The sequence below is a fragment of the Enoplosus armatus genome, chromosome 7 (genome assembly GCF_043641665.1).
Source record: "Enoplosus armatus isolate fEnoArm2 chromosome 7, fEnoArm2.hap1, whole genome shotgun sequence".
Lineage (NCBI taxonomy): Eukaryota > Metazoa > Chordata > Actinopteri > Centrarchiformes > Enoplosidae > Enoplosus > Enoplosus armatus.
This window is the reverse complement of record NC_092186.1, coordinates 2,130,340-2,156,986: the sequence shown is the minus strand read 5'-3', so window position 1 is coordinate 2,156,986 and position 26,647 is coordinate 2,130,340. Positions and strand designations below refer to the sequence as shown.

General features: G+C 40.6%; 2 protein-coding genes across 3 annotated transcripts; one reads left to right on the top strand and one right to left on the bottom strand.

Moving 5' to 3' along the window:
* The first annotated feature begins 3,496 nt into the window (after nucleotides 1-3,496).
* On the top strand, nucleotides 3,497-8,138 carry atpaf1 (ATP synthase mitochondrial F1 complex assembly factor 1). 2 transcript variants are annotated; one of them, XM_070908829.1, is made up of 9 exons: nucleotides 3,497-3,711; nucleotides 4,589-4,697; nucleotides 4,937-4,999; nucleotides 5,425-5,487; nucleotides 5,605-5,655; nucleotides 6,194-6,241; nucleotides 6,543-6,638; nucleotides 7,131-7,238; nucleotides 7,549-8,138. In XM_070908829.1, the coding sequence occupies exons 1-9, from the start codon at nucleotides 3,497-3,499 to the stop codon at nucleotides 7,729-7,731; spliced, it is 936 nt and encodes a 311-aa protein (XP_070764930.1). In that variant the 3' UTR covers nucleotides 7,732-8,138. The 2 variants fall into 2 exon arrangements, with proteins under 2 accessions (XP_070764930.1, XP_070764931.1); XM_070908830.1 differs by lacking the exon at nucleotides 6,194-6,241 and having other exon boundaries at nucleotides 3,512-3,711.
* A 2,560-nt stretch (nucleotides 8,139-10,698) lies between these two features.
* Nucleotides 10,699-23,544, bottom strand: rhpn1 (rhophilin, Rho GTPase binding protein 1). The gene is made up of 16 exons (XM_070909306.1): nucleotides 23,521-23,544; nucleotides 23,246-23,335; nucleotides 21,188-21,303; nucleotides 16,154-16,282; nucleotides 15,311-15,386; nucleotides 14,876-14,953; nucleotides 14,635-14,759; nucleotides 14,167-14,333; nucleotides 13,566-13,753; nucleotides 13,323-13,479; nucleotides 12,549-12,674; nucleotides 12,200-12,394; nucleotides 12,040-12,116; nucleotides 11,778-11,924; nucleotides 11,014-11,166; nucleotides 10,699-10,908 (listed from the first exon to the last, which is right to left on the bottom strand). The coding sequence occupies exons 1-16, from the start codon at nucleotides 23,542-23,544 to the stop codon at nucleotides 10,699-10,701; spliced, it is 2,058 nt and encodes a 685-aa protein (XP_070765407.1).
* Nucleotides 23,545-26,647: the final 3,103 nt, after the last annotated feature.

Genomic DNA, 26,647 nt, shown 5'->3' with positions numbered 1-26,647 from the left:
AGGAGGAGGAGGAGGAGGAGGAGGGCAGCAGGTCAGTGAGAGGAGAGGAAGAAAAAACAGAAGCAGAGAGTCGATTAAAGAAAGCGGTCAGACAGCACAGAGGAGAAAATCTGCAGTTGATTATTTGATTTTGTTGTTGATTCTATTTATTTTTGCTGTTTCTAGTTATTGCACTAATATTTACGGCCATTCATTTGTAGATTCTCCTTTGTTTTTTGGGGGGATTTCATGACAGATCTGATCTTACAAAAACATTCTTAAATAGATTCTTAAATAGTTTACTGAAAATAAAGAAATTTCACATTTTTTTCTTCTTATTTCACCCGATTTCATCGTGTTACTGGTAAAGTTACCAACATTAAAGCTGACTCTGAGATTCTCAGCCACTGTTTAAGAAGTTTAGTGAAGTTTAGTTCGAGACACAAGAACATTTTCTCGCTCTGATTAACAGTTAACATAAAGGGTCAATAAGCCTGTAACATTAACACATCCACTCACCTACAAATGATGAATTATATATTTACATTTTCAGATACACACTGTGCTTTAACATGTACACATCATCCATCACTGTCACGTATAAATCCTGCAGGCTGTGTATAGACATGTATACATGCCGTACATCTACATATACATATACATACACTGTGTATAACCACCCACTACATGTAAAGACAGTGATCTATTTCATTAATTATTTGTTTGCACCATTTGTATTTGTTTGTTTACAATCTACAGAAACATCTTGCATATATTCATATATACACCTATTTTTTCACCTACTTGTATGTCTGTAATACTTCTATTTGTATATTTTATTTATATGTTTTTATATTTATTTTTTACACGTCTTTGTTCAGCTTTGTCCTCCTTGTTTTTAGCTGTATGTCTGTTTCTGTCTTCCTGTAAATTGTTCTTGTAACTGTGCGTAACATAGTACACATATAAATATAGTAAACAAACAGTGAGAGCAAATAGTAATAATAATGTGTAATAATAATAGTATAATATAATAATAACAATAGAGCAAAAAATCATGGCAACCAAAAGAAAACAGAATTTGTGGTCAGTGTTGGACAAGTGAGGCTGAGACAGAGATGCACTTCCTCCTACAATGTAAAACATTCAATAAAATAATAATACAATGATTATGTACTATTATGAAAGTTATTTTGTGCTCATCTGTATTTCTAACAGCAAAATCACAATGCTTCTGTTTTTGTACATGTTTTTATTTCACACTTGCTTTGGTAACGTAAACATCTGTTTCCCGTGCCAGTAAAGCCCCTTTGAGATGAACTGAACTGAATTGTATGTGAACACGTACTCGACCAATGAAGCAGATTCTGATTCTGACTCTAAACTAAAATGATGAGTCCAGCGGCAGGTCAACATTTCTAATAAACCGCTGTGTGCTGCAACATCAACACTTCCTGTGAAGACTGAAAAGACAGCCATCATTGAACCTTCCCTTACTGTAAGTCCACACACACACACAAACATCATAGGTAGTCTGTGGGAAACAGCACCTCCATGTTGTTATGTGCTGCAAAGACCAACAGCAATAAGCTACTGTGCTGCTGCAGCACCAACAGTCCCTCTTAAACTGACTGACAGGTCGTTTACTATGGACTCACCAAACAACAACGGAATTTGGATTATTAATGTTTTCTGATGTTTGTAAAAAAAACGCTGTAAATTGCTTAATTTTATATTTTCCAAATATTGTAAAATATTATATTTATATTTGAAAAAGTTCAAAAATACTGTGAGGTCGCATCAGATCCTTGAGATGGAGACACACACCTCAAGCAGGCAGGAAACAACTAAAAACTTAAATGGGGAAAAATGAAATACTGTGTGTGTATATGTAACATGCAGTTACGTCGTTGTAATTATAAACTTGAATTGAGCCAAAAAAAACATCATCGAAGAAAAGGACATTAATATATTGTGTATTTCTGTGTAACACATTCAGTGATTGTAGCTATGATGAAGTGCAGAACAGCGGCCATGTATGCACACACAAACACACTCACATTAGCCACCATCATCATCATCACCGTCTGCTGGGACCCAGATGTACAGTGAACAGCTCCCAGCTGCTTTGTGTATTGATTAGTGATTGAAAAATGATTGGCCGTGGGAAGTAAACACAGAAGCACTCAGACGGTCATCAGGGAAACACACATTAAATTTACTGCCAGCATGGTGTCTGTTAGTGCACACACACACACACACACACACACACACACACACACTGAACACTTGCGTGGGTTTATACACACAGAGAAAAAGATGAGAACATCAGTGAGTGACTCAGGAGAATTGGAGCAGATTGTTTACTATATTTATAGGCTCATTTATTTGTTTGTCAATCAGAGCTGTGTTTGTGGAGGTAGATCGCTGCAATGATCCGGTGTTCACATACGAGTGAGGACTCAAACATGCATGTAGAGACATTCAGGCAGTTCTCAATGAAGACATATAGTGACCTCCAGTGGTCTCAACGTGTCAGGACATTCAAACAGCTGTGGCAGATTTGAAGTTGTTCATTTTATATTTTATGTATATATTGAAGAATGCTCTGAAAATCCCCCAAAAGTGTCATTAGAGATGGCAGATTATTTTGTTTTGAGTCTGTATTTCCTGGTTTGGGCTCTTTTGTTGCATTGACGGGAAGTCTTGATGCTACACCATACAATGAACCTTTTTGTTGGTCTATTTCCTGTTTCAACATGACATTTTGCCCGGGCACAAAGCCAGCTCCATAGATAAATAGGTTTCCTAGTTTGGTGTGGAAGAACTTGACTGGCCTGCACAGATCCCTGACCTCAGCCTGACAGTGATCCAGACCTCATCACCCAACATCGTTGTGCTGGACCTCACTAATGCTGAAATCTGGGAGCAAATCTCTGCAGCAGGTTCAACATCTGATGGAAAGTCTGAAACCAGAATGGTGGAGGCTGTCAGAGCAGCACATTAATGAACATGGTTTTGGAGTGAGATGTGATGGGTTTTTTTCTCATCACAAGACAGTTACTTATGATCAAAACAGAGAATAACAACTTAATTATCGTGAGTGATGATGATACTTAGTGATCTCAGTGTAACAGTGTGATCCCACATCATAAAACACTTTCATTGAACTCATCACAGGTCATTTCTTTTGTTCTGGCAGCGTCGGGCTTATTTACAAAACAGCACAAATGAAATGAAAATGAAATGAAATATAATTTATTTGAAGAAACTTTACATTCTTTTGTTATATTGCATATTACAGTATGTACTTTTATATAATGTTATTTTGTTTATCTTGTTTTTCATGCCATTATACTATGTTTTCATGACAAAACAGACCATTAAAAGATGGCGTCAGGTTTTACGGTGGCTTAACAAAAAAGTATAATAATAATAATAATAATAATAATTACAAGCATTTCTCATTTTAGTCGGAACCAATGTATGAAAACCGTTCCCCGCCGGAACATTATAGATGTTGGACGGGAGCGATGGAAAGATGGCGGCGGCCGTGGTACAAATGTCATGTTTGTACCGGGGGATGTTAGCGGTCAGGGCCACCGGCATCAGGACGCTCATCCCCGGGCTGGTCCCTTCGCATTTCCGAGCCTTCTCGGTGCGGAAGGAGCCGGAGCTGGAGGAGAACCCGTACTTCAGCAAGTACCAGGACAAGATCCAGAAGCTGCGCAGGTCAGCGGGCTAACTTAGCTAGCAGCGACACAACGCGATAACCGAATCTCCGTTTGAAAATTCTGTTATTTGTTTTTCGACACGCGTAAATACTATTTAGACTATCGCAAAAGATGTATTCGAAAATCTGATGAGCCAATGACATATTCGGTTTACATCTAAATGACCAAGAAGAGTAACTGTTGCTGTTAATGTTGGCGAGATGAGATGAGATGTAGTGCATGCCGAATTTAGTACTAGACTCTTGTTTCCTGTGGGAGGATGGAGGGATTCATCTGAGGTGTCATTTAATGCTACTCCCACCCCCTTGACACCCCCAATGTTTTTTTTTTTGTTTTTTTTCCAGTTTTGGAGAGAAAAAAGTGAGAGATGTACATTTGAGAAGATAGGAATGTATGGATCTTTGCTTGGTAAAGACTTTGATTGTCAGAAGCGTTTAGAAACAGGAGCTTTGTGAGAACTGTCCTGGTTGTTTGTAAAACACAGAGATTTAAGAGTCAGAGGCAGAACAGCTACAACAAACATCACATGACCTGGACACGTCAGGCCCTTTTTGTTGGATGAACCTCAAACTACCAACAGACACAATCAAGGAAAGTGACAAAGAAAACATTGAATAATATAACAAGTTGATTTTCATAGTGTACTGAAGTTATTGTAAATAAATAGTTGGCTGGAACTGATTATTTTTCTCTCTAAAAATGGTAAGCAGGCCCGTCTTGAGGCCTCTTCTCTGAGTTAGTCACAAGGTGTGGAAGTCACTCACTGAAGTAGGAGTGAAGGCAGGTTGAGGTCGCTGCACTGAAAAGGGATTCAGCCTTTTTGTAAGTTGCTCTCTTTGCTTGGTGTTTCACCGATTTGTCCGATTTGTTTTCAGCGGCAAACCACAGGAGTACAAGGCCCGACTGGAGAAACGGCACGAAGCAAAGAATGAAGTGCTCGGACACTCGAAGCAGGCGGAGTTCGTCAGGTTCATGGAGGAGGAGGTGGAGTATCAGCCGGGCAGAACACCATGAAAATGTTCACCAGAGTCCTGAAATAAACAAATGAAAGTCAGAAATTTAAACACATTTTTGAGCACTTACGTTTGTTTTTTTGGGCATCGTCTCATAAACTGTGAGATCTCTGTGAACCATTGAAACTCTTTCATCAACAATGTGTGTTGACGGCTCTCGAGCACCGCGGCGTGAATGTGATGTCACTTTTGTTGTGGGAATTTTTGCAGTTGGAGAAAAGAGACAAGATGGCCGCTGGCGATCAGGCATCAGAAGGTTTCACAAAGAACAAGGTGAGATGGGTGGATGTGTAATATTGCTTTTACTTTACTTTAAATGTTTTCTGTTTTCTGTTTTGTTTGTTTTTTTTCTACAATGAACAATACTCAATAAATCTCAAAGTAATTAAAAATGCCTCAACACAGCTGAAGTCTTGCTCATTTCTTCTGACTAATGGTCAAGAACACTAAGGTATTGACATAATAAGCACCAAATGTTCACATTTGAAAAACTCAAACCACCAGACTTTTACTCAAATGATTAATCAAATATCTGCATTGTCATTTCACTAATCAATTCAGTGTTTTGGTTTGATGTTTGTAGCTTATTAGTATTATTATTTCATCCTGTTTGTGCCTTTTTGATCACCTCAGCGTTTTGTCTGTTGTCCTTGGGGAAAGTGTGTACCAGTAACAGACTGTAACGTGTTGTTCTTCAGACGCTGGGCTCCATCCTCAACATGGAGATGATCAGGGACAAGACAGGGGAGGAAATAGCAGAGGTGAGTCTGTGGGGGGGGGCGACTTCAGCTTTACTCTTTTAACCACAGATGGCATCTTCGTTTCCTGTTGCATTTGAAAAGGTTCTTTGTTTTGACCTGTTTGTGTTCTTCTCTCAGCTTTGGATGAAATATTATTCGAACAAAGACACAATCAGCGCCGTCATCCCGGTGAGTTCAACAACATTTAATATTTACTTACGTCGTTTACATCTTTTAACTATTATTTTTCATGCTTGGATTGAATTAATGAAATTAGGTTCTTGACTTGAACAATAACTCCACATTTCATTTAGTTTCATTTTTGTGACTTTTACCTGTTGTTGCAGAAGAGCAGTTATATTTTGTTTATGTCTGTTTGTCTTTTTAGTTTATGTGATATCTTAAATGCACCATGAGTGTATAATATAATTATCTTTTCATTTTTTGCCTGAAAATCCTGAACCATGAGGTGTTGAAGCAAATTATCCTTCCTGGATTCCCAAGTTCAAAATTATTATTCCCCTCTTTTTTCCACATTGCATTAATGTTTTTTTTTGTTTTTTTTACCATCGAACATATATTAAGAAAGGTTATTTGGCTTTTGATATTCTGTGCTATGAAGCTTGTAAATAGAAAACGTTTTGATAAACAGACAGTTTTATAGATCCAACAATAATGAACGATGTTCACATCGGCACGTCCAGTAATGACTTATGTTATGTTGCAGACGCAGATCTACGAGGTGATTTTCAGCAGATCAAAGTCCTGCCAGATGGTGAGAAACTGAAACGTGTCGATAAAAAGCTGCAGAAACTAAACTGGAGTATTATTAGGATTATCAGCCTCATTGTAACCAAAAAGCAGCAGTTATTCAGATATTCTGCTGCACAAGACAAAAGTGTTCATAATCAGGGTTTTTGTCTGCAAAGTACCAGATCAGCAACACTTGATATCATCAGAGGAAGTTATTAATCATTTGATTAAATTGATTCTATGATGTGCATCATATTTTTCCTCTTTCTTTCATCCTTCTCATCACCATGGTGACCTCTCTCTGTGGTTTCCTTCTTCCTCAGTTCCTCTACGCTTTGCCTCAGAAGGAGGGTTACGAGTTCTTCGTGGGTCAGTGGTCCGGCCACGAGCTCCACTTCACCTCCCTCATCAACGTCCAGGTAAACCACCTTCACATGCCGCTGGGGAGGACTGACACTGTCGGGGCTTCTAGCAGCACTGCTGTCATGTGCAGGTCACCCTGAAACTATCAAACAGTTCTCAATGACAAAGTGACTTCATTTATTCTCTGAAGTCTGAAATTTTATGGAAAAGCAAAAGGATCATTTCCAGGTCTTGAGTTTGGAAACGACATGAAACCTGGACAAATAAAGGGAACGTATGGTGTCTAGATGTACAGGCAATCAAAACGACGTATTCTGAGGTAGAAATGAAGAGCTACTTCATGGTTTACCGTTCCAAACCTACAGTTACTGAGGTTTGAGGTGTGCTCAGTGGCCTGAAATGCTTGCGTTTGAAAGCTCATAAAAACTGCTGATATTTCGGGGTTCGAGGGAACTTCAGGGAACTCGTCATTAAATATGAAGCCTTTTGGCTCACGTTACCTGGAGGGGTTCATTACAGTTTCCATTACTCTTCCTGTTGGTGTCCAGATGCTAGGCGAGAACGCCCCCAGTCAGCTGATCCTCTACCACTACCCAGACCTGAAGGAGGAGAAGGGCGTGGTCCTCATGACGGCAGAGATGGACCCCAAGTTCATAGTAAGTCCTCTACCTGCTGTGTTTACCTGTATGGACTCACCTGGCTGCAGGCTGATGTCACCTCTTTTCCTATTATTTACAGATAACATGGCCAAAAGTATGTGGACACCTCTGGCCCTCTGCTGTAAATTCTTTGTGAAGGCAGCAGATTAATGTTTGTGGTTTTGGAATAACTTGTTTAAACCACATACAGGTGTAATGTTCAGGTGTCCACATACTGTTGACCACATAGTGTATCAGACCTGGACTGGTACGTTCAAAGACTCAAATATTGGCAGTATATTAAACCGTCCATCCCTCCTCTCCCCAGACCGTCCACCAGGCTCAGTGCTTGGCCAATCAGGTTCAGCTGTTCTACGGCACGCAGAGGGAGGAGACGTACCGATTGGTCGAGGCATTTAACCACCACCCCGCAGACTTCAAGCACATGTCGGTGATAGCGGAGTTGGAACAGAGCGGCTTGGGGTCGGCGTCCGCCCCCGTTGGATCGTAGGAAGACCAGATATGGACAGAAGTCGGATTCCCAGGAACTGTTGGTCCTCATTTAAAGTCACAGAGAGATATGTGCTTGTTTGCTCAGCACTTTCCACTGGGATACACCTGTTCTTCACACTGTATATAACCTTTACAGCAGTGGCTGTGATTTAGGCAAAAGAATTGAGAGGAGCATCAGCAGCTTCTCATGAACTCTTGATCTGATTGATCGTCTGACGTCTGCTACATCTTTTCATTGTGTACAAATTTGTGACCACGGGAGAATAATGTGGTGTTGATCAGCTCTATGATAAATGAATTCCACTGTATCCTACCCTGCATATTAGACTGGACCAGAAGGACTTTGTTAGCCCAGTACCTGTCCCTGAAAACACCATGACGTTTAATAAATCATCTTCAAAACCCCCCATTGTTAAATCTCATCGCTTTCATGCTGAAATATCTTATTCTTGTGCTTGAAAAAGCCTTTTGGTGTGACGTTTATCAAAAAGTCTCAGGCCAACAGGTGATAGTACAGTTTGGGTAAAAAGTTTTGGCAAATTTTACCTCCAAATAATTGTAATAATAATAATAACTGCTCGGCTCGATAGCAGAGGCAGAGTGTGGATGAGACCGTAAGGGTAAGAATGCATTATCAGAAAGTGCATTAGAGTAAATTCGACTGGATGAGCAGTTTCATGGAACAGCTCAGGGGATGTATGGGGGGCTGTGTATCTGTCAGCTTTTGTCGATGTTTTATTGCCCCCTTGTGGGCTAAGCTCTAAGTTACACTGCACTTATTTCCACTTCGGTGCAAAATCTTTGGCAGTTCTCTGATTAGCTTTGGTAAATGCAGTTTGGCAGCACTTCTGTCGTGCAGACTGTATGAACGGTGGTAAAAAGCTGAGTTTACTATGATGAAAACTATGACTTTCCACAAATTGAATTAAAGCGTCAGGTAACAGCTACTAACCAAAAACTAAAAAGCACTATGGTGAAATAACTGCATCTGAATAAATAGTGATTTAATGTGTTGTTTTAGTAGAATTTAAAAAAGAAAAGTGTGTAATTGACACTTCAGAGCTGTAAACTATGAAAGAATCGTATCGTCTGCTGTTGCATTTACTGTTTATACTATCGTGTGCTATAATTGCGAGAGCAGAGTGACCTCTACTTTTCACAACATGTCAAGAACATTAGCTGATAGTGGTTCATCAGTCACTTTTATTGTATTTATACATGAAAAAATACTGTGCAAATCCCCAAATGCAGTCATTAAGGGATGTCAGATAATCAGAGAGCGAAAAATGATTCCTCTTCACAACAAACGATTACTCACTCACACACACAGAGCACACAAGTACAGCGCTGACGAGATTTCACCAGCTTTTCTGCTACAACAAGAAAGTTGCTTCCTTAAAATCGGACAATAATTTCATGATTGAGGATAAAAAAAGATGCAAACGTGGTATAAATTGTCAACACTGCTTTTTGTTATCACTTAACTTTTTTAACCAAAAACACAAATATCACAGAGCAATTATGTAAAAACAAAACATGACAAATCATTGTTTGTCCCCTCTGGCTTTCCGTACTCATGACTCTGGACCACCATGGCACAAACACCGTACAGACAAAGCCGTTGTATCAAAATCTTACAAAAAGTTCAAACGATGTTAATTCAAACAAACGTTTTTCTCCACTAACATCCTCGTCTATTGTTCCTAATATTGGCGGACTGTAACATACAGTACAGTGGCTGGACTTCAACAACCGTTCACGTTCAACCATTAAGAGCACAACAGATATAAGACGAAACAAAACCACAGGATCTCTCAATATCACATTTCATTTCAAATACACACAACCTCTCAAGTGTCTCATGTTCATTATCCAAACATCAAGTCAGAACTACATCATTAACAAGAGAGCTGTCCTTTTCAATATTCACAGTGCATCAAAAATACTAAAACTACAAAACATTGGATCAAAACCTCGGAAGTGCTTTCAATCTTCTAAAAATGACAAAACTAAACACAAAAATATTTCTCACAGAACGCTGAATCCAACATTATACTTACTGGTAAAGTATCAGTGGATGAACTCATCCAAATCCATCAAACAGCTTCAGATGGTTTGAGAGCACTTCACTGGTTAAACAGGTGACTATTACACTATTCTGTAGCCTCAGAGACCTCTTAAGGAAAATATAAGACACAAGAAATATGGTGCTTGCTTGTTAAGTCTGCTTTGTTACAAAAATGTTACAATACACATTTTGTGTAAAGGAGCTTTCAGGAATGTTCTCCTTAATTTTCGCCGCAAAACCTGTCAGCCGCGTTGCTTAACGCTTAATTGTGTTGAGACGGGTCATTTAGTTTAGTAGTTTGATGTTAGAATGAAACTTGTTCGATGATACGTGTTCATCGAAACACACAAGGGGCTGCGTTGGTGTGGGCATGTTGCTACACATCATCAGTAAGAAGAACCAGGAAGTCCGGTGCTGGAACTCAGTGAAGTCGACTAAACTGCTTTTGAATTAGCTGCTGGTACAATAACATACCAAAGGGCAAATTTGCATCTATTTACGCCCACACGCGTCTTTCCATTGATTTTATATACCTGCATCTAAAACTTCCTGGCGTCATGTCTCAACACACCTTTAGACTCCAATGCAGTGCAGCAGACTCCTCTGGGGCAGGATTGTTTAACTCATCATGGCAGCAACAGTAAGCTCCTCCCTCTTCACTTTTGATGGTAAACAATTAGTAAAAAGCTACAAGGTGTTCTACCTATTTGATTGGCCAACAAAGTTTCCACATACATTGGACTGTGCTGTAGAAAAAAAAAGCCAGGAACACATTGTTTTACTGGACTTGTGCTTTTCTGTCAGAGCTCTCTGCAGCAGCACCCCCTGCTGGTGTTTCTTGGTGCAGCACTCGCTCCACTGCTGTGATTCCCTGAGTGGTTCCTCTGCAGTCCTGCCTCAGTACATGGCCTCCGTGTCTCGGATGCTTCCAAACGACAAACTGAAAGTGCTTCCTAGTCTCTTAGTGACCCCGTTGCCTTCTCTCTTCTTCTTCCTGTTCCAGTTCAACAGGGAGGCGGAGCTCTGGCCCTTAGCTCCACCCAGCAGACGCTGCCCAGTGTTTTCTTTATCGCTGCTGTGGGACAGCGTGATGGTCCTCCTCTCCGCCTGCTAACACACACAGGTAATGTACACAGGTGAGCACACATACATTGAAACAACAGCCATTGGCATCCCAAACACACACACACACACACACACACACACGCTGACCTGTGTGTCGTGTGAGTGTAATGTGACCACACTGAGCTCCACTCCTCTGTCGCTACAGCTCTTTAGCATGTGGACCACCTCGCCATGTTTGGCCCATTTACAGTCCAGTCCGTCCACTGCTACTATGTAGTCTCCTTCCCTTAGTCCGGCCTCCTGCGCAACACACAAGTATTAGGAAAGGAGTGAAAATACACATCATTTGTTAATCACAAAAAAGTGAGTGAAAGAGTGTAAACGTGGTATTTGTTGCGGTTTATACAGAGTTGAGAACTGAGCAATACATGTTCAATTACAAATTCTGCAACCAATCATCATTTACACATGCAGGCCAGCTACTATATGTTAGTTTGCAAGTTTGTATTGTTCACGTCCAGCCTGAAACTCCAGAAAGACTGTTTCCATCTTCACTCAGGGTCCTTTATTTTACCACCTCTAGTGGTCAGAAATGATCAAGCTGATTATAAGGTAGATTCAACATGAGGCTCATTGTTTCCAGATTTTACAGAGAAAAAAACATACTGTATATAGCATATTTATATTGATTGATTATATTTGATTTATTCCAGCAATAGAAAGAGAAGAAAAATAAAATTAAAACAAGCTGCGAATGATGTGTAGTCCCTCTAAAAACAAAAAGAAATAAATGATTGAAAAACAGCAGTAAAGAAATAAATAAATGAACAATAAACTGTGAATCAGGATCTAACCATCTCCTAGTTTTACAGACTGTCCTGCTGTACTAAAGGTCAGTTAGAGAGACTTACCGCTGCACAGCCCCCAGGCACCACTCCGGCCACCAGGACGGGGGAATCTCCTCTGAGCGTGAGTCCCAGTCCACCCTCTCTCCTCTGCAGGCAGATCACACGTACCGGACCCCAGCGAGCCCGTGCACAAAACACCGACAGAGGCCCCTGCAGCACAGAGAAGAGGCAGTTTTTTAGTGGGTATCTTAATCGGGTCTATGTTTTCAGTAAATGTGTGTATTTCCCTAAATGTCAGACTGTGCTCATGATGAATACGTCTTACCAGTCTTTGGAAGATATCAGTAACTTGGACAGTAGAGAAGTTGGGTGGAGTGACGTCTGGCTTCTGATGTGTTTGAGCTGACAACAGGAGAAACCTCAATCACTTACTGTCACTTAACCACACAGTCATATTAGTGATATGACTTGAAACAGATACTTACACTGTATCTCTGGAGCCTCTGCGGTCTCGTCAAAGTCGTCCTCTCTGTCCAGCTCGGAGTATTTGTCCAAAGAGCGTTTGTGTGTGAGGGACAGCACGTCCTGAAGGATGTCCATCTTCCTCAGGATCTTACACAGACTGTGGACACGCATGGCCTCCTCATGTCTGATGACTGCACGCCGCAGGTGAGCTTTACCTGCAGACATTATTTTAGTAAATGTGTGAATACAACTTTTTACCCAGAATAGAATACCTGCAGATGAAATTAACCCCCAAAAAACTGCAGCCACCTGGTGTCTGCTGTGTATTTGGACTAAATATATACATCATCCTTGCATACAAGAACTCACCAAGCTTTCTTCTTTTTTCAGGGTCTCTTAAAACCTGGCTGAGTGGTGGCCCTGCAGGAACGTTGACGTAGAACTGGAGGTAAGCCTTCTCTGCTTCCTCATCAGCCTCCTCCTCCTCAGCAGACACTACAGAACAAGACACTCCCAGTAAATGTGTGTAGATACAGTACACAAAGTTGTTTTAGGTAAGAATAATCGAAGGGTAAGCGCTGAATTCAATGAATATTAAGTGTGTACAGACAGAAATTAAAGTTTTCTCTTTCTTATTGCTGATATTTTTCATTATCTTTTAGTCAGTGAAGTTCATTCAAAACCTACCCTAAACTTTCTCAGGGTACTTTATCTTATTTCTAAGAGACTGCTGTCCCACCACAACAGGTTGTCATTTAATGATTTTAAAGGACCTGCGACCACCCTGCATGAAGCACATTAGTCTTTGCAAAATACTATACTACTACGAGTCTGCACTACAAAACCTGATCCATGTTATCCGGTCAAAGTGTTTCCTCCCTCATTATTTATAAGGACTGTACTTAGTTTATCTTGCTTTTAGTTTTTAGGATGGCTGTCAGTTTGCCACCTCTTCTGCTTTTACAGTATGTTTGCAGGTGTAAGCGTGTGTTTTTATATGTAAGTGAATGTCTTGAATGTATTTATCTCTGACTTTACTGCATCTTTTTAATGTGCAAACCAAGGTATTAGTTCCACTGCAATACAATAGTGTGAACACCCCCAAAATATATGAAATATTCTGAGTGGTTTGGTGTGACTTACACGTGTGGTCGCAGAGTGCAACAGCAGCGTAGTAGTGTGAGAGGGCGCGGAAGTGTTCAGATTTGACCTGAACCATGGACGCCCAAGAAAATGGCACGTAGTCCTTCATCAGAGGCTGCGTCATGGTCTGCTGCACTAACAAGTAGACGTCTGACACCTACAGGACACACGCGCACCAACAGTGTGAGAATCACGGGATATTAACAGTAATAACACAGCACAACCCGAGGTGTGTTAACTCACCCGTGCAGCCTCTTGTGCCAGGAGGAGATGGGAAGTGAAATGTGTGTCCTGTGTGGTGAGTGTGACACGCTCAAACACACACTCCTGCACCTGCGCAACCATCAGCCGGACCAGCATGCAGAGCGACGGACTACTCATGTCCAGACTAGGAGCGTTGGAGAAATTCTCCTTCAGGTAATTAAATGCACCTAAAGACAAGGAAATTGACATAAATAACATAATAAAAGCACAAATAAAAACAACAAACATTTTGTTCAACAAGTTAATTAATCAATTGGTCCAAGCTTCAGATATTTGAGGATTTGCTGCTTTTCTCTGTGTTCTTTCTTTGAATGTCTTAAGGTTTTGGACTGTTGGTCAGACAAAACACTGAAAAGAATTAATAATAAATAAGAAAATAATGGATAGATTAAACAATGATGAAAACAATAAATGTTAGTAATTGTCCTAGTAAATGCCCCAAGTAGAAAAATGATATATGAGTAAAATGTGGGTACAAATTGAACCATATTTTAGCAGATAAGGTGAACAGACTCAGCTGTTTTTGTGCAAAACAATGCTTCTAGTGGAACGTTCAGGTGAGTATGTGCTGTTTCAGTACCTGCAGCTCTCTGAAAGGCATCTATAGCTTTGTCTATGCCAGCTGTGGCAGAGCGGTCCTGCCGTGCTCCAATCTGAGTGTACAGAGCACCAATGTTGAACAGCACACTTCCTTTCTCAAAGGCCAACGTACGCTGACAGGACGGGACGCCTGTCAGAGAGTCGTACCTGTGGGACAAACAAGAAGGAAGAAAATGACTTGGTGCATCCTGTTCGTGTGTCATTAACTGTCTTAATTAATATTTTTAAATGTTTACTATGCAGTCCATATATACATTATTTGGACAGTTTTTAATTGTCTTTGGACTCGATCACATCAAATTTGAAAACGCATCCAGTTCAATCAGAGTTCTTCACAAAATACAGACGAGTAACTAATTAAACTAAGAAATAAAGTTTCACTTGTCATCTTTTCTCTACACAACCAGGATTTCAATAACCTCCAGGCTTTTATTTTTAAGAGTGCTACCAGTGGAAGTGCACGCCCAGGTTCCTGTGCAGAGGGAAGAAGCGCTGGTCCAGGTAGTACAGCTGGTTGTAGTACTCCATCAGTAGCTCCAGGCCGGCCTGGTTACGACTGGGTGTCCGCATGGCCTTTTCCAAACAACAACAACACACATAAAAATGCATCAGACAAGACCCCCTTAATAAAACACAGATTTAATGCTAAACTAGATCAAGGTTTGTTTTGTATGAGTGCATTTATTAACCTGTCTGAGCTCCATAAGCTCTTTGATCTCCTTGTCGTAGAGAGAGCTGTCCTCCCCGTAGTGCTCACAGATGAAGTCCTGTGAGGGGAGACAGATGGTCACATAATGACAAATCTGTTTCACAGCTGAGCTGAGTTTTAGTGCCCCCTAGTAGCCTTGCAACAAATACATAAGAAAGAAAAACTGTCAAATTAGGGAAAACGCATGTTTGCAAGTTTGTAAGTTGGAAATTCAAGCTCTGACACATATTTAAGTAATGTTTAAAGGCCAGCTTCTTCTCATGAGGAAAGAAATGCATAAACATCTTTGGATGTGAGGTTAGGTGAGGAGGTGAGGTCAGGCAGACCTGTACGTTTTTCTCTCAAAGAAAAAGGAAATTTGATAAATGGTATAAATCAAGGGGGTAAAATGTGAGTAGATGGATTTCATCTTTACCTGGATACAAACTGTGAAGTCCACCTCTTTGGTCTCTTTTAATCCGAGTGGGATCATGGGAACGTTGACAGCCTCACTGTGAAAAGAAATAAATACAGTGTGTGTGTGTGTGTGTGTGTAATCTTTCACAGGTTACAAACAGCAGTGCAGGTTATAGCCACAGTAAAGTCAGCACTGCCATCTGCTTGTCTTCAGACCCAGCAGACTAACTGCTCGGTGATTCATCCTGCTAATAAGCAAAGCTAAAGCCAAGTATTAACCCTTACCGCCCGACACCCCCCACAGTCACCCCCTCCATTCACGATGAACATAAACACGCACACACACCACGGGGTCATTAATGACACTCTAATCAGGGGATTTATCCTTCCCATGACCCGGGCAGCAGAGGGGAAAATCTCCTGGCTGTGAAGGACCGCACACACACACACACACACACACACACACACACACACACACACACACACACACTTCTATACTTGTGAGGACCCTCAGTGACATAATTATCTAGTCCCTTACCATAACCTTGACTGAAACCTAATTCTAACCCTATACTACGTCTTAACCCCCAAACAGCCCTTTGAGAATTGAGAATAAGACAAAATGTCCTCTCTTTACAAAAATGTCCTCATTCTCAAGGTCTAAAACATGAATTGGTCCCCACAAAGATAGAAGTGCAAGAGCACATTCACTCACACTGTGTGTACACAAAAATGCAATGGATGCTTGTTGTCAACAATTATAATTCTCAGACTAATGAGAGTGACCTGGAATTCACAGAACAAATAATAAATGGGCTCTGTGTGTGTGTGTGTGTGTGTGTGTGTGTGTGTGTGTGTTTACCTGTCTGTCTGGTAGACCTCCATGTTGCTGTTCAGCTCCTCCAGCTCCTCTTTGAGAAGCTGCAGGTTGGAGTTGACGAAGCTGAGCTCCAGAGCCACCGTCTCCTTCACCTTGTTGTTCGTTGTTGCCCTGCAGAAACACACACACACACACACACACACACACACACACACACACACACACACACACACACATCAGATCTCATCCTTCATTAGATTATAACAGATTTCCATTGTGACAGCAGAAAAGGAGTCTTATTTTGAATTTACTCCGAGTCAACATGTCAGTAACTGACTGAATGCCACTGAGCAGGAGAAGGTTCAGTCGCCAACATCACAAACACTCGCACCTCCTAAACTCTAAACTCCATAATTTAAAATGTCCTTAAATTAGACCAGACATCTATCATAACTGAGCTCTTTGCAGAACCTGAAGATTTGCTGCTTCCTTGGAATTCTATGGAATATCTTTGGGTTTTGGACTGTTGATCTGACGAAACAAGATATTGGAGGATGCCAACAATTGATAATAAAATAACCAGCAGCTGCAAGTTTTACATGATACATATTTTTCTAGAATTGGTGACATGATTCCAGTAACTGATAACTAACTTTATAAAGTATACTGTAACTGAATAATCACTTATGCATCTCCCTCCTTCGTGTGTTTGACACCTGCTGCTCATGTTACTGATCCCTGTCATTTGAGAATGAAAAACACGTACATCTGAATTTGACATTTCTATAGTCGGGCTGGTGCCTTAACTTACTCAAATTAGTCACCAATGTTAGCACTGGGATGTATAAAACAGTCTTACATGTCAGGGGATGTTGTGTTCCTGTGTGTCCTTGGCTGCTTCATCACAAATAACACAATCCACCTTGAAAACTGACCAGCAGGTGTAAATATGCACAAATATGACAAAAAGCCTGTCTTTAATTTATGCAACTATCTCTCCATCATCCTCTGTTCATTCACTTCAAGACTCTCCACACATCCTCCAAGCACTGAGTAAAGCCGGCTCACACTGCTGCGGGGGTCTGAGGTCAACGAGACACAACCTTCCAGGAAATCTGAGGCATCACTAGGTTGCCGTGGTAACTGCTGATATACACTTGTGCAGGCCAGGAAATCCCCCTACTTATGCAAACACTGAATTTCACTGGCTCAATGATAAAACATGTACAAGGACAAGATGACTACATTTTGTGACTAACAGACAGGTTGAGCACTGGCAAGAAGAGGGCTGCAAAACAGCACCGAATTCACAGGAAAATTTCACTTTCTGACAGACTTTTCAATAAATCTACACTTCAAAAGGGGAAATAAATAGGAAATACAGATAAAGAACAATGTTTTTGTCCGGAAGCCTTAATAAATTCTACATGTGAAAAACACTGACACTCAGCTTTATCAGCTAAAAAGATTAAAAAGATTAAAGTTCTTGGTGCTGGATGAGTCATTAGATGCATCATCAGGTGGAAGATTTGGGGACGAAAGACACATAAAATAAGCTGCCAAGGGGAAACTATGACAAATTCATAGAATCGGCCAGGTGTGCTTCTATTTTGGGTCACTGATAAACAATACACTAAAACTAAATATTAACACTCACAGTGCAAACAGGCTGAAGAGTAGGCTTTTTTCTCTTTTTTGATTGTAAATGTAACTCAAACCTGCTCTTTTTAATGTATCCAGTGTATATATATATATATCACTGATGTTAAATCACTAACAACATCAGTAACTGCTTATTCTCAGGTGCTGTAACTCCACTGCTTACACTTTTTTTAAAACTATTTCATTTAAATTCGCTCCTTGCCGACAGTTTTTCTGTTCGTCAGGGTTTTGAAGTATGCTGATCAACGCAGACGCTCATATGAATTCACAGAAAACTGGCAGTCAAAGCAAGACTTGCCCTAAGGGAACAAAATGGTGGGCTGATGCATTTTAAACATGATCGGTTTCTTGTAGGAAAAAGACTTAAACTGAATCGGGCCCTTCTAAAACAGATTTTAAAAAGGCTACTGCATGTATGTACAGTAAATATAACTGATTTAATATAACTGACACGATATATATAGATATATATATATATATATATATATGAAGCAGATGTCCTAAACACAGTGTTTTAGATTTGTTTTAATTAAATGTGACCGGTGGAGAAACTGAAAGTTGTGATTCTTTAACACATGACCAAACTCACCTTTGAGCTCCTGTAAATAATGTTAATCTGTCCAGTTAGACCACTTTACCTTCTCTTGTCTCCTCATCTGTCACTCCCTCCCTCAGTCACTCACACACACACACACAAACGTATATGTAGGATCAAGCCAAGGGCAATCTGATTAGTCAGCTTTAAATGGGCTGCCAAATATCCCCTTCACACACACTCACTTGCACGCACAACATAGTGCAGCTTTTGAGAGAAAAAAATAACTCTTTCTTACACCGATGGGAGGCACTGACTTAAACACATGAAGTATCGGAGACGCTGAAAACAAGTTTTATCAGAAACTTTTTGTAATAACTGAACTAACTGACATGAAGACGAGGATTTAACTAGTCGCTGAATTCCCACAGAGAAACACAGCCTGCAGCACACAACATGACGTCTTCATCAGCCAGTCACAAACCCTGATGAGTTACAACCTCTTTCATCTGTAATTAGCATCTTAACCACCCCCCACCCCCCCAACCAGCACTCATACCACGACCCAGTTCTTCAACAGTTTCAGTGAAAACGAAAGTGAGACGTTTTGTGTGTGTGCGGACTATTCCAGTTGACCGGAAAGGGGGAGGACAGACAAAAAAAAGTCTGGCTGTGCCAGACAAATAAGTGGGGGATGAGCTTGCCGGGGCTCTGTTGGGAATCTCTGCATGGGAACAGGACAGGAGGCGGACACAAAGCCAGCTGATTACAGGCCGGCAGGCTGTGTGGGGGTCCTCTTTGTCTCTGTGACCCATCGTCCCAATAGAAAGGGCAGGAGCGCTTGTTTTAGTTCCCCTAAACTGAGTCATCACCTTTTAGGATAACAGCCTGAATCAAGTCCAAAATGGTGTTGGGGAGAAAATCTGCCTATTAATGCTGATACAATTAGTTGATTAATCAATCAACAGAAAATTAAGTGACAACTTGGATAATGGAATAATCATTTAACTCATTTATCATGCAAAAACTGACAATGTTCCAGCTTCTCAAACATAAGGATTTGCTGCAACTAACAATTATTTTCATTCGATTATATTGATTGATTAGTTGTTTGGTCTGTAAAATGTCAGAAAGTAAAAAAAATTTCACAGTTTCCTGAAACCCAAGATAATGTCTTCAAATTGCTTGTTTTGTCTAACCAACAGTCCAAAGACAAAGAAAAGCAATAAATCATCATTTAAAAGACTAGAACAAGGTCATATTTGGGTGTTTTGCTTGAAAAATGACGATAAAATTGATTATCAGAAATGTTGTAAATTGTTGATTGACTGATGAATGAATCGACTCATCGTTTCAGCTCTAGTTTTATATGCTTGTTAACTGAATATCTTTTTTTGGTTCGCTAGTGTGGAAAAAGACATCCCTTTGGAATATATGGGGGCAGTAGATAAATAACAGTGCGACTACACAATAATGAATATAATTACAAGTAGTAGGCCTGCTCCCAATGATCCATCGATCCATGAAAAAGATCTTTGAGAAATTTAATTAGCTGTAGCCAAACAAGACCTGGGATAATAGTGAGGGGTGCCCTTGGTTGTCTTTTAATTAAAGACACTGTTGTTTTCTGCGTTGATCTAATTAGATTCTGACACGGCACCACTAAGGAGGAAGAAAGTAGCTCCTTGCTTTAATGAAGTGCCTCCTTCTCCTCCTCCTTCCACTCCCAAGTTGAATCTTTATGAGTAAAGGAGCGACAGTGATAGTTTTGCACAGTGGGCCTATTCATGTTATAAATGTTCCCAAAACTACCACAACAAAATTGTAGACCAAATGTATGCACATATATTAAATGTATATTTTCAGCCTCTGTAGTAATCTACCCGAGTGGATAATAAACACGCAGAGCCTGAGAAATAGTTGGAAAGAAAGAGGGAGAAAGCAAAGGCACAGAGAGATGAAGAGAAGCTGGAAGGGATAAAGATGACGCTAATGTTCTCAGAGAGAATACTTTGATGTCCTGCCACCATTTCTTTTTTTATTTCCTTCATTTCTTCACCAATAAAACTCTTGTGTGCTGTGTGAATGACAGCTAGCTGCTTCAAAAAACACAAAGCCAGCACAGTTCAGTCGGGTGACGAGCCTCGCTTGTGTTTATACTGAAGAGTCTGAAATGTTCAATTATACTTTTGTATGAGTACAAAAAAGTAATAATAGGAAAAAAGGAAGAGGAGACACAAACATACAAAACATGGAGAAGACACACAAGCAGACAGACACATAAATATGCGTGTTCACACACAGTGAACACAAACAGGATCATAAAACTGGGTGGTGCTGGTGTGTGTGTGTGTGTGTGTGTGTGTGTTTTGGAGGGGAGTGATCTCTGACCTTTTCCCATCACAGGACACCACCAATGTGACAGAGCCCACAAGCTGACAAAGAGCAACCAACACAGCGGAGACCAGAATAGCATTTATCATTACATCTTCGAGAGGAAAACCTGATCGACGAGAAGGTTTGCCCTTTCAAATCAAAATGGGCAACAATGGGAGCACCACCTTACTACATTAGACACTTTGAAACCACTGATAAAGCAGGCAAACACTTCACAAACACAAGCTTAACTGTTCTTTACCCTTGTGCTGTGTCTTGTAAACACAACTGCATAATTTCACTTTTTTCCAACAAAATTTAACTTATCTTAATTAATCAGGTGACATTGTCTTGACACTGTCCCCTGCAGGAAAAGTCCCTCAACAGATGAAACTGGGGAAATGTCAACATTTTCATGTCCCATTTCATCAGGGGAAAAACAATATACATCATCAGAGCAGCGAAGAGAAAAAGCAGCCATCTGACCCCTCCCAGCACCTCACCTGAACAGGTTCTCTGCTCCGGCTCTCATGCGCATCTCCTTGTTGATCTGCTGGTTGATGCGAGCTCGCCGGTGCTGCAGTTTACTGCGCTGAGTCTGGGCGAAAGGATCACATCCCTGCAGAGAAAAGAAAGAAAGAGAGAAGGCAAAAGAGTTGATGAACGGTGAATTACAGCAGCAAATCTGATCATTTTAAGTGCTGAGGAAGTGAAGTCTGTTTCTACATCAACAGTGGTGTGACAGCTGTCCCAACAGATACAAGACAACCCTGACTGCAAGACAACCAGTGACATCTTGTAAGTGTGTTGTTACATATAAAGTAGAGTTAATCAATACAAATAATCCCATTTTTAAATGTAGTTATTTAGATAAAATACAGAACATGTGTATTAATTAGCCAACCAGCATCAACCATGTTGGAAGAAGCTGCTGGAGTTACAGCCAGATAAGTTATAAACAAATTAATTCTCCTCTACACAAACAAAAGATGAAGAGAGGCCGTCCGAGAGAGAGCAACAATTAGGATGACGTCAATTATCTGAGAGACAGCAGCAATTAAAGAGAGAAAATGCGACAGTTTGGTAAATTACTTGGTCTAGTCTGGGTATCAAATGTAAAACAATCCCCATTTTTCAACGTAATTTCCAGAAAAAAAGACAACATTGTCTTATATTCATGCAAATAGCAATCATAGTAGTAATAATAGTAGTATAGTAGTTCATGGAAATATTTGTCTTTGAGGACATCCAAAAAGACAAGTCTCACAGATGACTTTGGCTTGGACAGCATGCCAGAGATGATGGGTGTGTCAAAGAGCGCATCAGGGATGTAGTGAAACTGAGAGCTGAGGAGGGGTAATAACCTGGCATGGCAACAAGGATAATATGTTTCATAGAAAAGGGATCTGGTAATATGTAAGAGCTGTGTATATGTCTGAAGATCTAAAGGCCTCTTAAATCTAGCTTCAAACTGCAATTTGCCAACAACACCAGAGCAGCTTCCCCACAGCTGAATGACTAAAATCAGCAATCTATCATACAATGCAGCACCGTTTCACACTTAAAAGGTAAACAGATGTACAGTAACGTGCCAGATGCATTAGCAGTACTGTAAACATGCTGCATACTCCCGTTCCTCATCCTTGTGGCTCCTTCCATCACCTTCTCTATCCCTCCCTCCTGCAGACAACTTGTACAGTTTCTCATTTTCTCACTCTTTCTGCCTCTATCTTTCTCGTTCCCTCTCACCCAGTTAAGGTGTTTGTTTAGCATGCGCACGTCAAGTAAGCCTCAGAGTGCCTGTGTGGATTAGACTTCTGGCCGAGCTCCCACCTCTGCTCTACCATCAGGGGGGCAGGAGGATGGAGGCTGCTCGACTTCTGTGAAGATAAAGTCTAAAAGCCTGTGTCAAAAAACCTGCGATGTCCAGGTGACTTTCTCTGAGCACATGTCTTACAGATAGTTTAAGTTTTCTCTGCTAAAGTTGTGAGATCTCCTCCTCTGCAATTTCCGCTGCCACCCTAAACATTGTCAAAGGACGTTAAATACTTCAGCAGTAATGTGTCTTTCCAAAAACTATTTCTCTGTTACTCATATAATCTACAGAACTATTTTCTACTGATGAAACAATCTCTATGAAAACAGTTAACAGCGAGGTCAGTGGATCATCCAGAGGCACCAGGCAAAATCAAGCGAATACTTTCAGCAAAAATCATACGGCAGTCTATCAAAGCTCATATTTGCCAATACAGACATCATCTCTTGGTTTACAGAGCTGAAGCCACATAGCTCTTGTTAAAGTGGCCTTATGTGGAAAGTTTTCTAGCTAACCCTTAATTTAATCCAGTGAGCTGTCTTCAGAGATAACAGAAAACGAGGACCTCCAGTATGGTGACAGGAGTTACTCTTGTACATGTGTGCTTTGGGATAGTCCACAGTCTGCAGCTACCTTACTATTGATTTTATGGGGCCATCCAGGACCGTTTTCAGACCCTTTCCTCAAGTTTACCACATAGCCTAATGTGTGTGTGTGTGTATGTTTGTCTGTCCAGGTGTCTCACCTTTCGGATGCTCCCACTGTGGCTGCCCTCTGAGGGTAACGTTAAGGGCATGTCGTCGTCCGAGGCACCGTCTGACAGGGACATCTCCAACTCTCTGCGGACAGTTACGTTAATGTCAATGGGGTTTTTTTTCTCGCCATACATCCCCCTGTATTTTAAACACAACTCCCAGCTTCGAAACATATTTGAATAAACATATTTAACGCCAGAAATACTGAACTACAAACGCTACGTTAAGTTAGCTAACTAACGTTGACGAGTCGCGGTTCTACCACTTGCCTTGTCGCAGGTTCATCCATCGTGAAGCAACGACAAACGCAGCCAAAACGTCCCTACATTTCTCCCAACTCTGTGTAATTCCAAGTGAACACAAAGGTCCAAGGGTCAGCCAACAGTAAATCAGAACTAGGAACTTTTTACTCCTCAAAACAACCCAGTTTCTACTCATCGCACGGTGAGGACACCTCCTCCGCTCGCTTTTTTTTTTTCTGACTTGCGTGCAGCTGCAAGAGCTTATTCACTGAGGCGGGAGGCGAGCGTAGAAACTAGCCAATCACATCGCAGTCTGTAAGAGCGACAGTACATGTAACAAATCAGAGGGAGGATTAGGGCCGAACGACAGCCTGATCTGACCAATTACAAGTCGCTCGTGGCGTCCCCCTACTCCGAGGGCCGTTGCTACGGCAACGTCAGGGCTGTGGCTTGTGTGTGGGCTCCGGAGAGATTGTAGAAGCTCCGCCTCCCCGTGGGACTGAAAACATGAAAATAAACCATCAGAACTTGTTTTATTCTATTTTTCTACGGAGCCTCTGAAGGGTCACGGTGGGAAGTTTCTATTCTCGACTACTTTTGCGAAATTTGCGTTTCCACGCGGTATTAAATGCATTCAATTTGTGGAACAATTTGTGTTGGTCCATTCCAGTTATGATATACTGCCAGTTTAGGAAAGGGGAGATGGTGTGACACTTTGCATTATGCATTTATTGCTTATTGCTCCATGTAAAAGTCCAATAGAGTTTTTCTAGTGGTTTTTCTATAGAGCTACATGGTTTGGGAATTCAATTATAAAAACAAAATCCCGAGATAAGGTTGCAGTGTGATCTGTTTCTTAAATTGAAAACTGATTGGACCCTGTGAGCGTACTTGTTAGGACTGCACATATGCAATATCCTACAGCACGTCTGTCCCACTGCATAGTAGGCCTATGAACCAGGAACATCCAGTCCAAGCAAGTATGGCCAGTGCAAGATGGATCCAGGAGCCAAGAACCATCCTGTTAGGCCCGGCTTAAGTCGTTTCACTTTCTCAGTTGTCTACAGATACGACTCCCATTTAATTATTGACATATTTTTGTACTAAAAGTTCTTATCTGCTTACAGATGTCTATACACAGAACACACTCTCAGATAATTGGCTGCAGGTTCTTCTACACAGCATAATTCATCCTGATCCAACGTATTTTAGTTTGGACAAAACTACATTGTTTCAGAGTGTTGTGGACATAATGAAATGACCTGACCTCATTTAGTCTTTCTATACATTGCTGCTGTCTGACAGAGGTTGGTGCTCATCCTCATTGCTTCTTAATTTGTCTGGCCACATCTCCATATGGTAGGTCCTCCTGTCCTGGTCCCCGGCCAACCAGTTAATTACAGCTCTTTCCCAGAAATGCATGATTTTGTCCACGCAGGCAGCTGGTCAGCTCTGAGGTGAAGCCTTCCTCCATTGAACTCTCGGTCCGCAACCTTGAACTAAGACCACTCGCCTACAGGGATTTTGTTGGGACAGAGGTCCCGTATTGCAGGAGATTAATTAGCAGTGGGTTGGAGACGAGTCGGTACACCAAAGTAGAGTTTTAGTGCATTGGTTCACATAAAATACATGGAAGATGAAAGTAAGATTATATATGTTCATTTTAGTTTTATCAACCTACCTTATGTCTGATGATTTGACAGCATATAGATTGCACTCTTAACAATTTGCCATTTCCAAAAAAACCAAAATGTCTGTTTTGTATACAGAATTGAATATTTATCATCAAATCTACTATCAGGAGAATATCAATCTTGTATTTTGCCAAATCAATTTTACTCACCCTCATGTCTCTCACCCTCTATATATTTGTTCTTTTATTTAACTAAAGGTAGTAATAATGCAATGTAAGAGCGTAATTAATGAATGAACACTGCTTTTGAGTTTATTACACATTTTGTTATTGAGCACCAAGTTGCTCTCTGCAGGTATTCTGTTGTTTGGCCACTTGAGGGCACTTTTATCCTTTTTATAACCCAGTAAACATCACATTATGTTCCTGTAATATGTTTAAACACATGTTTAATGTTTCAACATATTTTAATTATTACAATTACTCTGAAAGATGGGAAAAGTTATTTGGTTTAAGACACTTGAGAAATGCTTGGTTTCTAAGTCTAAACTGCAGCATAAGTAAAGATATCTGAACTCAACAAATTGCTCTCAGCAGACCGAAACTTTTATACTCATGAAGATGTTTGCTCTGGAGGTCACAGACTACAGCTACAGCAGAGTCAAAGCAAGATTTAATGGATGTGAATCAAAATGCTTCATGTTCACACCGGCGGCTGTGATGAAGCTCACTCATGTAAACCTGTAACCTGAAATGAAAATCAATATCAAACAAAGTCACGACATTTACTTCATTTGAATTTAGAGAGTTCATTTAGTGTGCTTTGCTCTCTTTCAGCACAAACAATGAGGAGGACCTGTTGTCACAGTGAAACATGTCTCTGTTTAGTTAAAACTCTTGCTCTCCACTAATATAATTAATTGTAATTGACATTATATGCATTTCTTATATTGCAGCCCCAAAATATGGAGTCATTTCTACCACCAGGATGTCAATAATCCATCAACACCAATAAGAAAATCCTATCAAGCTAATTTTATTTATGAGCAGCTTTCAGCCAGTGGCCCGAACCTTCATTTCTGTTTGTGTCCAGATTAAAGAAACAGGATACAACATGTTAATAAGTGAGCTTTGGAGGTGTTGGTAGGTGTATTTTTCAACTTTGGACAGAGCCAGACATGCTGTTTCCCTCTGCTTCCAGTTTTTGTGTTAAGCTAACCACCTCCTGGTTCCAGCTATGTTTTTAACACACAAATCTCATTTAACTGATTTCTCAAAAAAGCAAATATGTGTACTTCCCAGCAATGTTGAACTGATTGTCTTGTGAGATTTACTTTTTCAGGTACTTTATATTAGGTGAAAACAACTACTGACAAACACAGGGACAACCAATCAGTTGGAGGAAAGTTGACACAATGCATTAGGACGTATTTTCTAGACGATAAGCTTATAGTTGAAAGTTGGAAGGACAAAGCAAATAGGACTTTCTACACAACACTGTGGTGACTTTGGTGCCC

Coding starts and splice junctions, on each gene's coding strand:
- atpaf1 (XM_070908829.1), top strand. CDS start 3,497: ATGTTGGACGGGAGCGATGGAAAGATGGCGGCGGCCGTGGTACAAATG. Junction 5,656..6,193: donor CAATCAGCGCCGTCATCCCG/GTGAGTTCAACA, acceptor GTTATGTTGCAG/ACGCAGATCTACGAGGTGAT. Junction 6,242..6,542: donor GATCAAAGTCCTGCCAGATG/GTGAGAAACTGA, acceptor CTTCTTCCTCAG/TTCCTCTACGCTTTGCCTCA.
- rhpn1 (XM_070909306.1), bottom strand. CDS start 23,544: ATGGATGAACCTGCGACAAGGCAA. Junction 14,954..15,310: donor ACTTCACAGTTTGTATCCAG/GTAAAGATGAAA, acceptor CTCCCCTCACAG/GACTTCATCTGTGAGCACTA. Junction 14,760..14,875: donor AGCTTATGGAGCTCAGACAG/GTTAATAAATGC, acceptor TGTTTGGAAAAG/GCCATGCGGACACCCAGTCG.